The sequence below is a fragment of the Stomoxys calcitrans genome, chromosome 5 (genome assembly GCF_963082655.1).
Source record: "Stomoxys calcitrans chromosome 5, idStoCalc2.1, whole genome shotgun sequence".
NCBI lineage: Eukaryota > Metazoa > Arthropoda > Insecta > Diptera > Muscidae > Stomoxys > Stomoxys calcitrans.
In genome coordinates this window covers 134,803,408-134,816,255 of record NC_081556.1, presented here as the reverse complement: position 1 = coordinate 134,816,255, position 12,848 = coordinate 134,803,408, and the positions used below count along the sequence as shown (strand labels likewise).

Here is a 12,848-nt window from a genome sequence, read left to right as displayed (position 1 = left end):
CAAGAAGTCAAGACCCCAGATCGGTTTATATGGCAGCTATATCGGGTTATGGACCGATTTGAACTATTCTCAACACAGTTGTTGGAAGTCATAACAAAACTCGTCGTGCTAAATTTCAGCCACATCGGATAGGAATTTCGCACTCTAGTGGCGCAAGAAGTCAAGACCCCATATAGGCTTATATGACAGCTATATCAGGTTATAACCCGATTTCAACCATACTCAGCACAGTTGTTGGAAGTCATAACAAAACACCACTTGCTAAATATCAGCCAAATAGGATAAGAATTGGGCACTCTAGACGCTCAAGAAGTAAAGATCCCAGATCGGTTTATATGACAGCTATATCAGGTTATGGACCGATTTCAATCAAACTCAGCACAGTTGTTGGAAGTCATAACGAAACCCCTTGTGCTTCACCCAAATCGGATAAGAATTGTGTCCTCTGGCGGCTCAAGAAGTCAAGATCCCAAATCGGTTTATATGGCAGCTATATCAAAACGTGGACCGATATAGCCCATTTACAATCCCGACCGACCTACACTAATAAGAAGTAGTTGTGCAAAAATTCAAGCGGCTAGCTTTACTCCTTCGAAAGTTAGCGTGCTTTCGACAGACAGACAGACGGGCGGGCGGACGGACGGACAGACGGAGGACATGGCTAGTTCGACTTAAAATGTCATGACAGTCAAGAATATATTGGGTTGCCCAAGAAGTAATTGCGGATTTTTTAAAAGAAATAAATGCATTTTTAATAAAACTTAGAATGAACTTTAATCAAATATACTATTTTTACACTTTTTTTCTAAAGCAAGCTAAAAGTAACAGCTGATAACTGACAGAAGAAAGAATGCAATTACAGAGTCACAAGCTGTGAAAAAATTTGTCAACGCCGACTATATGAAAAATCCGCAATTACTTTTTGGGCAACTCAATATATACTTTATGGGGTCCTAGACGAATATTTCGAGGAGTTACAAACATAATGACGAGATAAGTATACCCCCCTCCTATGGTGGAGGGTATAAAAACAGTTTCTTATTACCAACTACTCTTTATCAGAATGTCTAAAGAAGATGAAGTGGCAAGCACAAAAATCTTACTTACTACTCTTTCCCTCCAAATTGTGTTCTTCAATGTTTATATTGCTCCTGGTCATCCTTTATTTTCTTGTTCAATATTTACACATATTTATCTTGTATACTTTTTTTTATTTTTTCCAATTTGTAGATTTGCCACAGACTTTATTGATATAAGAGAAAAGGAAACCAGACGTGGTACACGCGGTGCTGGTAATCCAGAGAAACGTGGCGGTGGTAGAGGACAACGCTTGCACCAAAGGCGACAACAACAGCAGCTATACCAACAGCAGCAGCAGCATCAGCAGCAACAACAACAACAAATGTTAGCAGATGATGCTTCAGTCTCAATGACCTCTTCAGTGAATAACGAGACCATGGCAACATCCAAACAACAGCAACAACACTTCCTTAATAATAATAAAGCTCAAACAACAAATGGCAGTAATAGAACAGCAGTAACACAATCACCAATGTCTGCCTCACAGTCTGCAATGTTGACATCTTCAGCGGCAAAGGCATCGTCATCGTCATCATCATCTGTGTCCTTCTCAAGTGACTTGAATACTTGGGAAAATACCAATAAAACTGTCAGCAACAGTCCCAACCCCATAGCCTCGATAAATGTCAATAGCAACAGCAGCGACAGTGTAGCAACATCTAACATTTCACCTCAGTCGACTATTAGCCGAGCCGCCCTCGCAATGACCTCCTCAAATCAGCAACAGCAGCAACACAACAATGATTTGGGCAAAACGCAAAATCAACGTCAGGTGCGGCAACAAATGAAGCAACAACAATCAATGCGTTCCTCTAGCATGGCACCACCACGCCAGGAAGACCTCATATCGTCATCATCCGAAGAGGAGAATATCGGAGGTGGCGGCGGCGGCGGTGGAGGTCTCCGCATTAAACCGGAAGATTTATTAGAATTACAAGAGCGTATCACAAAGGAAATACTCAACTCGAAATTACAGGAAAAGGAAATGCTTGAATTACAGGTAAGTAAAAACACGAGTACACTGAGAAGATTAGAACTGTTCGGAAAGCAATAAAATGTTGCTTAATTGGAATGTGGGGCTTAGGAATACAGGCGTTAAGTTTGTTATGAAGGCACTAAAAGCAGCATAAAGCCAATTGGAAAATTAATGTCATAATAAAGAGGAATAACAGTTGGGCCCTTAAAAGTATGGCCCTGAAAGCTTCAAATATACGAACAAGCACAACTTGATCCGACCCATTTAGACTTCAATATTCTGTGAAGTTCTTACAGCTTTGTTGGACATCATACAGCTTTAAGGCCATAAAAGATAAAAATGACGATCTGTAGTTGTTTAAGAATGAAAATCAGAGTTCCTATACCTAGCATGGATGTTTCGTAGACATGGAGTTCTTCACATTAAAATCTGTTCCACTGATTTGTAGTTGCACCCTTAGGCAGGTGCAGAAAGGCCGAAAGGGTCTTGCATATGGCATATGACTGGGCTAGACCCAGAGATCTTAATGTTAATCCAGAGAAGACTGAAATATGCCTCTTCACGAGGAAGACGAAGGAGGGCCTATTTAATGCACCACGTTTCCTCAATAAGACGATTTCGATATCTGACAAGGTCAAATACTTAGGTGTGATCTTGGACAGGAGGCCACCGTAGCGCAGAGGTAAGCTTGTCCGCCTATGACGCTGACCGCCTGGGATTGAATCCTGGCGAGACCATCAGAAAAAAATTTCAGCGGTGGCTATCCCCTCCTAATGCTGGCAGCATTTGTGAGGTAATATGCCATGTAAAACTTCTCTCCAAAGAGGTGTCCACTGCGGCACGCCGTTCGGACTCGGCTATAAAAAGGAGGCCCAGCCCCTTATCATTGAGCTTAAACTTGAATCGGACTGCACTCATTGATAGGTGAGAAGTTTGCCCCTGTTCCTTAGTGGAATGTTCATGGGCAAAATTTGTATTTGATCTTGGACAAGAAACTGAATTGGAAGTGTCACATTCAGGAGCGTATTAAGAAGGCTCACAGATCCTAGGATAGGCCACTGGCTCTACAGGAGCGTGATTAGACCAATACTTACTTACGCCTCAGTAGTTAAGCGGACTGCTATGGAGAAAAAGTGCAACATAAGGACCATACAACAGGTTGAGAGAACATGTTGTCTTGGCATAGACGGAACAATGAGGACTTCGCCCACTAGGGCACTAGAGACTATTCTAGATATCCGACCCATTGACATACAGATTAAGTGTGAAGCAGCCACTGCGGCTATGAGACTAAAGGCGATGGAAGAATGGCTTGAGGATGGGAGCAGCTCATACCATCTGGTATAATCGAGGTGACGATAGGAAACCTGGAAGGAAGGGAAGAGATTTCCGATTGGATACCTGAGATGAACCTTGAATTCGAGTGCGAGGCACTGGAGCCATCGGCACAGTCTTGGATTGACGGACCCTAGTATTGCCATCTGAAAGGTCATGTTACACATATGGATCAAAGCTCGAGGACTGAGTGGGCCTGGGGGTTTAAATTGAGAACCCAGGCACTGAAATGTATTTTAGACTGCCTGACCATAAACGATCCTGCAGGCGGAGATCCGGGCGATCACGGAATGCGTGAAGTGGTGTGGTGCTAACGCAAGGACGTCGAGTGTGAACATCTTTACCGACATTAAAATTGCCATAAGGGCAATAACAACCAGGACGGTAAGGTCAGGAACAGTCTTGCAGTGTTAGAAGGGGATTAACGCCTTCTCTGAGGATGGCAAAATCCGCATCGTTTGGGTGCCGGGCCATAACGGAGTAAGGGGAAATGAAAGGGCAGATGATTTGTCGGTGAAGGCCAGAGGACTGCCGTCAATAAACTTGGTTAACCCGAAGCCTTTCGGGTCGATGCAGTCCGAGTTAAGGGAGTGGGCGACGAATGCGCATGCAACATTGTGGAATACCGAAACGGTCGTTAGGACGGCGAAAGGACAATAACAACCAGGACGGTAAGGTCACGAACAGTCTTGCAGTGTAAGAAGGAGATTAACGCCTTTTCTGAGGATAGCAAAATCCGCATCGTTTGGGTGCCGGACCATAACAGAGCAAGGGGAAATGAAAAGGCAGACGATTTGGCGGTGAAGGCCAGAGGACTGCCGTCAAAAAACTTGGTTAACCCGAAGCCTTTCGGGTCGACGCATTCCGAGTTAAGGGAGTGGGTAACGAATGCGCTTGCAACATTGTGGAACAGCGAAACGGTCGGTAGGACGGCGAAAATCCTATGGGGGGATCCAGATCGTGAGAAGACGAAGCAATTACTGAAAGGAAGCAAGATGGAGGTCAGTATAGCTATCGGTATCATAACGGGACACATAGGACTATGAGCTTACTTATGTAAAATCGGTATGGCAAGTGATAGCATGTGTAGGGCAAGCGGGGAAGATGATGAGACGTTGGATCATTGCCCAACTTTCGCGTCCAACAAATACCGGTACTTAGGTGGAGACACAATATCAGACATGAACCAACTAAGGGGAGTGGAGAGAAAATGAAAGGGAATTACTAACTTAAAATTCTATTTCTTTTTATACCCACCACCGAAGGATGGAGGTATATTCATTTTATCATTCCGTTTGCAACACATCAAAATATCCATTTCCGACCCTATAAAGTATATATATATATTCTTGATCAGCATAAAAATCTAAGACGATCTAGACATGTCCGTCCGTCAGTCTATGGAAATCACGCTACAGTCTTTATAAATAGAGATGTTGAGTTGAAACTTTGCACAGATTCTTTTTTTGTCCATAAGCAGGTTAAGTTCGAAGATGCGCTATATCGGACTATATCTTAATATAGCCCCCATATAGACTGATCCGTCGATTTAGGGTCTTAGGCCCATAAAAACCACATTTATTATCCGATTTTGCTGAAATTTGGGACAGTGAGTTGTGTTAAGCCCTTCGACATTCTTCGTCAATTTGGTACAGATCGGTCCTGATGTGGATATAGCCATGATATAGACCGATCCTTCGATTTAGGGTCTTGGGCCCATAAAAGCGACATTTATTATCCGATTTTGCTGTAATTTGGGAGAGTGAGTTGTGTTAGTCCCTTTAACATTATTCTTTAATTTGGCTTTTATCGGTTCCGATTTGGATATAGCTGCCATATAGACCGATCCTTCGATTTAGAGTCTTAGGCCCATAAAAGCCACATTTATTATCCGATTTTTCTGAAATTTGGGAGAGTGAGTTGCGTTAGGTCCTTCGACATCCTTCGTTAATATGGCCCAGATCGGTTTAGATTTTGTTATAGCTGCCATATAGACCGATCCTCCGATTTAGGGTCTTAGGCCCATAAAAGCCACATTTAGTATCTGATTTTGCTGAAATTTGGGATAGTGAGTTGTGTTAGGCCCTTCGACATCCATCGTCAATTTGGCTCAGATCGGTCCAGATTTGGATATAGCTGGCATATAAACCGATTTCTTGATTTAAGGTTTTGGGCCCATAAAAGGCGCATTTATTGTTCGATGTCTCCGAAAATTGGGATATACTTCTGGAATATGGCACAGATCGATCCATATTTGAATATAGCTGCCATATAGACCGATCTCTCTGTTTTAGGTTTTGGGCCCATAAAAGGCGGATTTATTGTCCGATGTCCCTGAAATGTGAGACAGTGAGTTTAGTTAGGCTTTTCGACGTCCTTCTTAAATTTGGCCCAGATCGGTCCAGATTTGAATATAGCTGCCATATAGAGCGATCTCTCGAGTTAAGGTTTTGGGGCCATAAAATGTACATTTATTGTCCGATTTCGCCGAAATTTGGGACAGTGCCTTGTGTTAGGCTCTTCGCCATTTTTCTGCAACGTGGCCCAACTCGGTCCAGATTTGGATATAGCTGCCATGTAGACCGATATCTCGATTTAAAGTCTTGGCCCCATAAAAGGCGATTTCACTGAAATTTGACACAGTGACTAATGTTAGGCTTTTCGACATCCGTGTCGTATATGGTAAAGTGGTTTACATACATACCCGAGGTGGTGGGTATCCAAAGTTCGGCCCGGCCGAACTTAACGCCTTTTTTACTTGTAAGAGGTTACTTTATAGTTTTTTTGAGCGCACAACAAGCCGATTACTGGCTTAGGTGCATGTCCATAGTGGCATGGGGCGGATTAATATATGGACTCTCTTTTCAACCTAATCTAAACTAACCTAACCTAAGTAGGTTCCCATGAAATCTTTTAAAAATCCCAACTGACTCACATCAATAGCGTATAGTTGTGGTTCTGGCATGGTTTTTGCAGACTTTTGGACTCTTTTGATTACTCTGGAGCCACATTCTTTCTCTTTACTCATCTTGCTACACTAAAATTGACAATTTGTTTAAAAAATTAAACATTTAAATTTCTTTCAGTTTACCAAGGCAAACTTTGGAAAACTTTTCACTTCTATTGTACTAATGGTTTTTTACTTTCTCCAAAAAGTTTTTGCACTCTATTATTTACTTTCCTTTAGACTTTGAAAAGTCCCAAGCAAGAAAGTGAACATTTAGCACATTCATATGTGGAGGGAAGGAATATTGGGTTGTATTGCAAAAGATGTAACCAAAAGTGAATTTAAAGATTCTCATCCGTTAGGTTTCCCAGTAAACGATATACAACAAAAAAAGCGGCGTGAGATATGGGCGAGCAAAATTTTTGTTTGCCCGCATTGATGAATTTTCCTTGTTTCCGCCGGGTCCATGAACATAGACGATAGGAGTGATGTATACGAACACTAGAATAGTTATTCGAAGGCAGATAATGGGGTTATACTGAAAAGTGAAACTTTATAAACCGCATTCTGCACATTCGTAGTAGAGACTCACTAAATCTAATATTCCAATAGATCGGGAGAAAAATAAATATAAAACAAATAAAATCGTGGTAGGTTCGGCCTGGTCGAATCTCGTTTCACCACCACCATGGTTTTCGCAAAAAATTTATCCTTGTTAACTGAGTTTGTATTATTCGAATTATTTTGGTCTCAAGAAGTCATATCGGGATATTGGTGCTTAGGGGAACCTATATCACCATGTTGCCCGATTCGAATAAAACTTGGTGCTGAAAAGTCTTTGGGCCAAATTTCAGCCAAACCAGGTGAAAATATAGGCTTTTAATGACTGAAGAAGTCATATTCGAGGATCGGTTTATATGGGGGAAATATCTGTTTACATACCTATTCGGATCATTCTTGGTATGGATATAGGAAGCAGTGTTGCCGTTTTTGTAGGTTCCCACCAAAATTGGTAGGTTTTTATTTTCTTGGTGGGTTGTTAGGCTGACCTCAATTTTTGATAGACGAAATTTCTGATATTGACTTTAACTAGTACGAGTGTCAAAAAATTTCTTCCAAATTTCATAAATTCTGGGTAAGAAATGCGGCTTTTGTGCTTTCAATGCATTCAATCAAAAAGCAGGGCTTTATGGCAGCTGCATATAAATATGGTCAGATCTGATCCATACTCAGATGTTCTAGGGTCCATGCATCTCACTGCAACGGCGAAAATGGGTAGAAAAAAACGATTTTCTGGTCTCAAACTCTTAAACCTGGAGATCGCTTCATCCAAACTCGACTCTTCTGTTTTTTGAAATCGTGACAAAAATGCGACTTTTATAAACTCAAGTTTTCTTATCGCGTTATCTGTATAAAGGGTGATATATCAAAATATAGGCCATCTTTGAACTTTAAGCTATAGAGTGATTTCAACAAACAGATGGATGGACATGTCTAGATCGTATATGAGTGTATCGACGGTCTGGTACACATACTTTCTTTGGTGCAAATATGTAATTTGATGTGTTGCAAATGAAATCGCAAAATGGCCAACTCTTCGGTGTTGGCTATAAAAACATATCCCGCATTCTTGGCTTGTAGAACATTTGGTAGGTTTTGGTCGAATTTGATAGGATTTTTCTTAAATTTTGGTAGGAAATAATTTTTTTAGTGGCAACAATGATTGGGAGTCGTAACTCAAGTCTTTGTTTCAAATTTTAGCGAAATCGGATGAAAATTGAGGCTTCTGGGGGCTCAGGAAGTAGGAGGACACCGTAGTGCAGAGTTTAGCATGTCCGCCTATGACACTGAATGCCTGGGTTCGAATCATTGAGCTTAAAATTTTAATCGGACAGCACTCAGTGCTGTGTGAGAAGTTTGCCTCAGTTCCTTAGTGGAATGTTCACGGGCAAATTTGAAGTTGTTTATCCAAATCTGAAGCGATATGGCTCATTTGCAAACCCCAATGACCTACATCAATAAGAAGTATCTGTGCCAAATTTCAAGCGGCTAGCTTTACACGTTCGACTGCTATCGTGATTTCGACAGACGGACGAACTGACATGGCTAGATCGATTCAGAATGTCGAGACGATCCAGAATATATATACTTTTTGGGGTCTTAGGCGAAAATTTCGAGGCGTTACAAACGGAATGACTGGATTAGTATAACCCCATCTAATCGTGGTTGGTATAAAAACGACAAGTAAAAGCGTGCTAAATTCGGCCAGCCCGAAACTTGTATACCCTCAAACACCCTCCACAATGGATCGCATTTGTCGAGCTCTTGCCATGGTATCTCTTTTTAGGCAACGAAGGATAGAAGAAAGGAATTGCTATGTTAGTGTAACAATATCAAGATATGGTTCATTTTGGACCATTTTGGAACTGAATATTGGAGACCATAGTAGAAGTCATTGTGTAAAATTTCAGCCAAATCTAGTAAGAATTGCGCACTTTAGGGGCTGAAGAATTAAAATAGAGAGATCGGTTTATAGATGAGCTGTATTAGGCTATAAACCATTATTGCCTGATTCGCTGAAATTTGGCACAGCGAATTTTGTTAAGCGCTTTGATATCCGTTTCAAAATCGAAAATTGCCAAAATTCTTCTGTTACAGGGAAATTGGTAAAGATACCTCAATTTTTTTTTTGTGAAAATTGTGGTTGCTATTGGGTGCAGGTACTGACCCATCAGCGGTGACATTTGGTCATAGAACAGTGCTGGATTTTGTACTGATTGCCAACACACCGAAGGGTCTCCCTGGCTACGTCACTGCCTGTATGGGTACATAAATAGTGCATTTTGCATCGTATGAAAAGTGGGTAACGTACAAATATCCGTGGTGGAGGGTATTCAATGTTCGGCCCGGTGATTTTAACGCATTTTTACTACTTTATTGAACCAATTTTAATGGAAACTGAATATAGTGCAGACATAGCAATAATCACTGTATATAACGTTGTTTAAGATTTAGCAAAACCCCTGGCTAATTTCGGTATATCCAAATATATTTGGTTCAAATTCTAAAGGTAATTTATTTACCTGCACATAAATATTACTTCACCTATGTGTGGGAGTTTGTACGAGCACGTCTGTATATGTGTTTTCCAATTTCATAGAAAGCTTCACATAGTTTTGTGTTAAACCAATAAAAATGGTTTCGCACATTCTGAGTATTATTTATATTTGGTATATGCCATGAGTGCGGTTAAGGAAAACAGGTAAGGAAAGAACAAATAAGAGCGTGCTAAGTTCGGCGGGACCGAATCTCCTCCACCACGGATCGCATTTGTCGAGTTCTAAACGCAGTATCTCTTTTTAGGCTACTGTGTAATATTTCAGTTCATTCGGATAAGAATTGCGCCTTGTAGGGGCTCATGAAGCAAAATCGGGAGATCGAGATTATATGGGAGCTGTATCAAGACCATATTAGATACGTTTGTTGAAGGTCATGAGAGAAGTCGTTGTACAAAATTTCTTCCAAATCGTATGAGAATTGCGTCCTCTAGAGGCTCAAGAAGTCAAGATCGCAGGTCGGAGTATATGACAGCTATATAAGGTTATGTACCGATTTGCGCCATACTTAACATAGTTATTGGAAGTCATAACAAAACACCTCATGCTAAATTTCAGTCAAATCGGATGAGAATAGCGCCCTCTAGCTCTAAGAATTGCGCCCTCAAGAAGTCAAGATCCAAGATCGGTTTATATGACAGCTATTTCAGGTTATGAACCGATTTTAATCATACTTAGCACAGTTATTGAAAAAGTTATTGAAACCAAAACACCACGTGCTAAATTCCAGTCAAATTGGACAAAAATTGCGCCCTCTAAAGGCTTAAGAAGTCAAGACCCATGATCGGTTTATATAGCAGCTATATCAAAACATAGATCGATTTGGACCATAATTAGCGCAGTTATTGGTAGTGACACCAAAACACCACGTGCTAAATTTCAGTCAAATCGGACAAAAACTGCGCCCTCTAAAGGCTCAAGAAATCAAGACCCATGATCGGTTTATATGGCAGCTATATCAAAACGTAGACCAATTTGAACCATACTTAGCGCAGTTCTTGGAAGTGACACCAAAACACCACGTGCAAAATTGCAGTAAAATCGGACAAGAATTGCGCCTACTAGAGGCTCAAGAAGTCAAGACCCAAGATCGGTATATATGCCAGCTATATCAAAACATGGACCGATTTGGCCAATTTTCAATCCCAACCGACCTACATCAATAAAAAGTATTTGTGCAAAATTTCAAGCGGTTAACTTAACTCCTTCGAAAGTTAGCGTGCTTTCGACAGACAGACGGACGGACAGATGGACAGAAGGACAGACAGACGAACATGGCTAGATCGACTTAAAATGACATGACGATCAAGAATATATATACTTTATGGGGTCTCAGACGCATATTTCGAGGTGTTACAAGTGGAATGAAGAAATTAGTATACCCCCATCCTATGGTGGAGGGTATACAAATGTAGGGCAAAGGCGACTATATAGTTCCCTACACCCTACACAAATTAGGTTTACTATTGACGAGTGTTATTCTACCCACCACAGTAAGACGGTCACATTATTTTGTCATTCCGTTGGCAATGCATTAAAATTTTTTCCTTCCCTTGGAACACAAAAATTTTGTCTGCTACATATCAACATTTTGTCTTTCCGTCAGTGAGATGGATTCGAATCCAAGGCATTCGTATTGAATTTCCCCACATAGGTGCCCATTTGAATATAGCTTCCACATAGACTGATTCTAAAATTTGAAATTTAAGCCCTTAGAAGGGCATTTATTATCGGGTTTCGATGAATCTGCAATTCATGGTGATGTATCGTCAATATCAAAACATATTTGGAAATAGCTGCCATATGAACCGATGTTTCGATTAAGACACTTTAGATCATAAAAGACGATGATCCCGATATTTTTTGGACTCATCCCTGTCAATGGTGGTCCACATTACTTTACTTACTTTAATTGGCTATGACAGAATATTTGTTACACTAGCCGAATGTAGAATAGCGTTCCAAGCGATCGTCCTCGATCTTCTGCGCTCATTCTAAAATCTCTGAAACCAAGTTTCGAGGTGTCGCCCACCACTTGATCTTTCCATCGGGCTTTTGGTCTTTCCGGCTTGCGTGTACATGGAAGCCACCGTACCGCAAAGGTAAGCATGTCCGCCTATGACACTGAACGTCTGGGTTCGAATCCTGGCGAGACCATCAGAAAAAAATTTTCAACGATGGTTTTTCCCTCCTTATGCTGGCAACATTTGTGAGGTACTATGCCATGTAAACCTTCTCTCCAAAGAGGTGTCGCACTGCGGCACGCCGTTCGGACTCGGCTATAAAAAGGAGACTCCTTATCATTGAGCTTAAAACTTGAATCGGACTGCACCCATTGATATGTGTGAAGTTTGCCCCTGTTCCTTAGTGGAATGTTCATTGGCAAAATTTGCATTGTCTTGCGTATATCAACGTGTTTGCCTTCAAAAGACTTCTTTGCTGGAGCTTCTTCACCCATTCTGACAACATGACCTTGCCAACGCAGCCGTTGTATTTTGATGCGTGTAACTATGCTATCGTCGTCATACAGCTCGTGGTTCATACGTCGCCCATATTCTCCATTATCGCAAACTGGTCCATATATTTTACGAAGAATCTTTCTCTCAAATACTCCAAACACTGCCTCGTCTGCTGTCACAAGTACCCATACTTCAGAACCATATAACAACACGGGTAGTATCAGTGTCTTTTATAGTGTAATTTTCGTCTGTCGAGAGGTGGCCTTGTTGCTAAACTGCTTACTTAGTCCTTTTTCTAAACTGCTTACTTATGGTCCATATATTTTACGAAGAATCTTTCTCTCAAATACTCCAAGCACTGCCTCATCTGCTTTCACAAGCACCCATGCTTCAAAACTATATAACAACACGGGTAGTATCAGTGTCTTGTATAGCGTAGTCTTCGTCTGTCGAGAGGTGGCCTTGTTTCTAAACTTCCTACTTAATCCAAAGTAGCATCTGTTTGCCGGTATAATTCTCCGCTTAATCTAAAAAACTGGTGTCATTCGTTTCGGTTACGGCGATGCCGAGGTAGATAAAGCTACTGACTATCTTAAAGTTGTGGTTCCCAACTTTCTTCATTTTCTTAATCTGCAGGGTTGTACAAGGCATTTTGGGAGTTGAAACCATGCATTTCGTCTTATTTCCATTTACTCCCAGACTCATTTTCACTGACTCTCTTTCGATTCTTTCAAAGGCTGCAGTTACTACTTCCGGTGACCGACCTATGATATCGATGTAGTCGCCATAGGCGAGTAGCATGTGTTCTCTTGTGATTAGTGTGCCATATCTATTCACATCTGCATCTCGTATAATCTTCTCCAACAGGATATTAAAGAGATAGACTGTCTCCTTGTCTGAAACCTCGTTTGGTATTAAATGGTTCGGAGAGATTC

At 41.1% G+C, this 12,848-nt stretch overlaps 1 protein-coding gene across 1 annotated transcript in view; it reads left to right on the top strand.

Moving 5' to 3' along the window:
• The window catches only part of LOC106091921 (protein Wnt-5), a 515,558-nt gene that overhangs the window by 436,561 nt on the left and 66,149 nt on the right, over window positions 1-12,848 (top strand). Inside the window, exon 5 of the mRNA XM_059370462.1 lies at window positions 1,231-2,080. Within this exon, the coding sequence (XP_059226445.1) occupies window positions 1,231-2,080 (850 nt within the window). The remainder of the gene's footprint in view (window positions 1-1,230; window positions 2,081-12,848) is intronic.